Source organism: Fragaria vesca, linkage group LG3, assembly GCF_000184155.1.
Source record: "Fragaria vesca subsp. vesca linkage group LG3, FraVesHawaii_1.0, whole genome shotgun sequence".
Classification (NCBI taxonomy): domain Eukaryota; kingdom Viridiplantae; phylum Streptophyta; class Magnoliopsida; order Rosales; family Rosaceae; genus Fragaria; species Fragaria vesca.
Window position 1 is genome coordinate 995211 of NC_020493.1, and position 5067 is coordinate 1000277.

Genomic DNA, 5067 nt, shown 5'->3' on the forward strand with positions numbered 1-5067 from the left:
TCGATGAATATATTGATGGGTGTGCCATTGTTGGAACCCTCGACTCGCAATCATATCAATGAGAGTGGTGTTGGTAATGGTGTGGAGAGGCATGATGTTGTCAGTGTCAGGCTCATTTTGTGGGTCGGTAATTCTGGAGGACAATCATGAAACTCTTGGATTTCCTCCGGTGTGGGTTGTTCAAAAATGGCCATAAAGGGCTTGCGGCAGACATGATTCTCATGGTAGGGTTCATCACAAGTGAAGCACAGGCCTCGGGCACGCCGGTCACGCTGGTCTCTAGGAAGCCAGCGCCGAATTTGGCCTGGGTTGGTCGGTCTTTGTGGCTGTTGTGCAGGCTGTTGGTTATTGGGAATAGGGTCAGGGGTGGTAGTGGCAGCTGTTCGGGTGATGGTTGTAGTGGTCCCTGAGCTGGAGCCGGGATTGAATTTTGAATTAGTTGACCAAAAGTGGGAAAAAACTGTATCTCACTTAGTGTACAGGGCATGTACAATTGATTGCTCGAGTTGTATTTGTTGAACCTGTCCCTGTGGTTTTTTTAACTTATAGAAAGAAAAAAATACACATTGCCTTAGGTTGCAAGGTCCAATGATTTGTAAGTATAAGGATTTGAAGTCGAGAACAAAAACTTTTGGTGATAAAAATAAACTACACACACCAAAAGTGAAGTCATCAAAATCAAATGGAACTTATAATAACTAATAAGTTCATGCAGAATTTTAGTCGTTATTATATGTTTTCAATAGTCTCTATCAAGATTTTTTGGTGTTTAATGTTTAGGATCAGTGTTGTATAAGGTAGCTATTATGTTAACAAATATAGTTTTACAATTTTAGAAGATGGATTTACAGTTGAATGAATACGCAGTTGGCCAAATGTTTTAGAAGTAAATGTGAAATTAATTCATTGGTATCTGCAAGTTGAAAACTGAAAAGATTTTTCAAACTTCTTCATCTTAGTAAACTCAATGCTCTGCAATGTCTTACGTTGTATTCCCATTCTTTCATACAACTCTTTCATTTTTAGTTTCATCCTTAGTTTTATAAGTTCTGATCGTGTCTTTAATTACAATACACTTCACAGATATGCAGTGTGGAATTGAATGTCCTCAAGAAAATGACTTTTACTGTTTTCTTCAGAACTTGGAGAATGAAGGAACATCTGGAGCTTCTATAGCTTTTTGCCATAAGATAAACATGCCGAGGCAATATTGGATTAATTTGATGGTGTAATGAACAACAAGAACAATGTTTTTTAGCATTTTGGAGAGGAAGAAACATCCGTCAATTAAAGAATGAGGAGTGAGCAAACAAATTCTTAATAAAAGATGAAAAGACTCATATTGCTGGAAATGTCATTTGAATGACAATGAAAACATAATAGGTATCCATAAATAGTTAACCAATGTTAAGCATGTGTCCTTTGGGATACCTGCATTGTCAAGATTCAAATCAATTGTGAGACTCATTGGTACAATATTTCCACTAATTTTTGTGAATACATAAATCCCAGAATAGGAGCAACTTAGTAATAGATATAAATAAACCTGGAATCCGAGTTATCAAACAAAAAAGCGCGGTAACTGAATAACATGTGATGACTTTTGATTTATTTGAGTAACATCAAAGTGATCATGAAACATACTTGTTAATCTTTTCTTTTATTCGATCATACTAGATGGAGGAAGTTTTGAGTTATGAGAAGTTGCATCCATACCGCAGCAAAGCGCAGGTCAGATTTCTAGTTGTATTAGAGGGATTAACATCAGTCGTAGATATAAATGGATTGCCGACTATAAGGCAATGAGGTGAATTCTTCAGCTAATGTAAATCAGAAAGTTGGTGTATATAGTATATGAATGTATACTGTTAAGTCTAAAACTTAATGTGTCATTTTCTGTGTTACTTCTTGCACTAGTTTTCCCAGTAGATATTTTGGTGTATTACATTTCGGTGGACAGAAAACAAATTTGACCTGCGGCTGCCGCAGACATATTTGAAGCAAACAACGACGATGACTTGCCTAATCTTTCAGACCAATGAAATACAAAACGATTACCTCATCTTGAATCCTCGACATCAAACTCCAGTCCTCTACTTTCATATTACTGCAAGTAACAGCAGAGAGAGATGGCTCAAAATGGCGGAGGCAGAAGATGGTCTCTTGAAGGAATGACTGCTCTTGTCACTGGTGGAACCAAAGGGATTGGGTTAGTCGATCGCTCATTATCCTGCACACAAATTTAGTGCTTTAGCTAGACCATCTTCTATGAGTAGCTTACTAGGAGATGTTTTGCTTCTAGGTATGCAATTGTGGAGGAATTGGCTGGACTAGGTGCAAGTGTATACACTTGTTCTCGAAATGAAGCCCAGCTCCATGAATGCTTGAATCAATGGAAGAAGAAGGGTTATCATCAAGTCACTGGTTCAGTCTGTGATGTGGCCTCAAAAATCCAGAGAGAGGAGCTAATACACAAGGTCTCATCACTGTTTCATGGGAAACTTAACATCCTTGTAAGTACTTTAAAATCATCAATATACACAAGTCCAGTACTAATAGCACTAAGGTAGTTTGTGACCAATGTATCGTGTTTACTTCATCATCAAAATTTGTAAGGTTTTCATTAAAAATGAGTACACAAGTCTAATACTCGTATGATGATGGGTTTATCTAGGCTATAATGACAGACCACCTGAGATTAGTTAAGAGAAGATATAAGAATAGAATCAAATCTACTTGTTAATCTATATATATGTATATGTATGTGCAGGCCGGATGTGGAGCGGACGTCCGCACTCCGGCTTAAAGTGCGGACCTCGCCCGTTCTTCGCCGTCTCACGCCGGCGACGGCTTCTCTCATTCCCGGACGACAGCACAGGCTTCCAGGACGGCTTCTCTCCTTCTAGGACTGACTGGCGACAAGTTTTCCAGCCAACCTTGATCAATCATGGTGTTTTTCTTCCAGAGCTTCAATCCGGCCGGAAAACTTGTCGTCGGCCAGTCATGGAAGGAGAGAAACCGTCCTGGAAGCCTGTGCTGTCGTCCGGGAAAGAGAGAAGCCGTCGCCGGCGTGAGACGGCGGAGAACGGACGAAGTCCGCACTTTAAGCCGAGTGCGGACGGTCCGCTTCTCATCCTCTCTGTATGTATGTGTGTATATATATATATATCGATCTTGTAGGTAAACAATGTTGGAACTGCTCACGGACCAACGCCAACAACTGAGTGCACCGCTGAAGAGTACTCATCCATAATGAGTACCAATCTTGAATCTACTTACAATTTGTGCCAACTAGCACATCCTCTTCTCAAAACTTCAGGAGCTGGTAACATTGTTTTTATGTCTTCTGTTGCTGGTGTGCTGTCAACTTGGGGGGGTGGGAGTGTATATGGCGCAACTAAAGGTACACTTTTATTTTCCTTGAAATACATATTCCATAAATTGATTGAAGGTTAAATGTTGCGGTGGACCGATCTCTTCTCTATTCAATTTAGGAGCAATGAATCAATTGGCCAAAAACTTGGCTTGTGAGTGGGCAAAAGACAACATTAGGATCAACAGTGTTGCACCTTGGTTCATCAGAACCCCTTTTGTTGAACCTGTAAGATACATGCATAGATGAATGATTTCGAATGTGCAAATTAACCTAATTGATTCACAGGTACGGTACTGATTTTTATTTTTCAAATGCAGATGTTCAATGACGACGGAAAGTCGTTAATAGAGGCTGTCATATCTCGAACCCCATTGGGACGTATAGGAGAGCCCGAAGAGGTGTCTGCCTTGGTGGCGTTTCTATGCCTTCCTGCAGCCTCATACATAACTGGCCAGACTTTTTGCGTCGATGGAGGGATGACTATCAATGGCTTCCAGTTTTAAGCATTATGCTGAGATTTGCATATGCAAGACTGCTCAAGATAATGGCTTAATTTTGTTGGTATTTAGAGTTTGTTTATGTTTGTTATTCCTAGTTGTTAATAATCCCTAGTTTACAGAGACATGTAGTTGGGATTTGACTGTTTCCTTGTAATCGTGTACCACGCACTAGAGTAGTGCAATGCGTGGGCTGCTTTGAATTTCAGTTATCTCGTAGGGCTATATAATGCCTAAGACTGCAAATAATGAATACAATGAGTATTCTCCCAATTCTGGTTTATAGTTCTTTGCTTCTGTAACCAACAAATTTAACCTAATTTGCCAACTAGCTAGCTATGTACACGTAAACCTCATTTATCCTTGATTGATTGGTCATCAATAATATATGTTTAGTTAGTACTATCACTTACGTTGCTTGGTGGAATTTAGGATCGAGCTTCATTAATGAAACGAATTATACTTATTTATCTATTACTAAAGCTTGGTCGACTGTTCATAAGCCTAAGCATATAAACAGTGAAAAGTTCTTTTTTTTTTTTTTTTTTTCTTTGAAACATGTGATTTAGATTTTTTTAGATACGCTCTCTCTCGGCAAAGATTTTTTTGCCCTCCGTTTTTTACTTTTCTTCTACATCCTGAATCTTACAAATCAAAATAATTAGAGTATTTATATTTTGGGTAGAATACAAGATTAGATGTTTTATTGTATAAAAGTTGTTTTTATGATAGCTCTTACATATCTTATACATATGTAGAATATGCATATAATATGGATACTACACCGCGTCAAAGGGCGGGTACTAACCATTTTGCCCCTGTTATTTTTAAGAAACCACAATATTGTCATTAACCTTAGATATATAATCAGTATAACAACTGGGTGTAATTTGTATTAATAATATTCTATGAAGTACATATTAGAAACATTTCTATCAATCAATTACCTCATTGATCAGCTTTATAACGTTGTTTCCATAAAATTTTAAAATTATGAGAATTACAATTTCATGAATTTTGTGATAGTTCTTATACATATGTGGAATATGCATAATGTGGATACTACACTGTGCCAAGACGCGGGTATACTAACCTTTTGCCCCTGTTATTTTTAAGAAACCACAATATTGTCATTAACCCTAAATATATAATCAATATAACAGCTGGGTATAATTTGCATGTATAACATTCTAT

General features: G+C 37.9%; 1 protein-coding gene across 1 annotated transcript; it reads left to right on the forward strand.

Annotated features, from left to right (window-relative positions):
• Window positions 1-2020: 2020 nt before the first annotated feature.
• LOC101312321 (tropinone reductase homolog At1g07440-like) lies at window positions 2021-4154 on the forward strand. The gene is made up of 5 exons (XM_004293306.1): window positions 2021-2209; window positions 2303-2513; window positions 3181-3403; window positions 3495-3601; window positions 3694-4154. The coding sequence occupies exons 1-5, from the start codon at window positions 2130-2132 to the stop codon at window positions 3877-3879; spliced, it is 807 nt and encodes a 268-aa protein (XP_004293354.1). The 5' UTR covers window positions 2021-2129; the 3' UTR covers window positions 3880-4154.
• The last annotated feature ends 913 nt before the right edge of the window (window positions 4155-5067 follow it).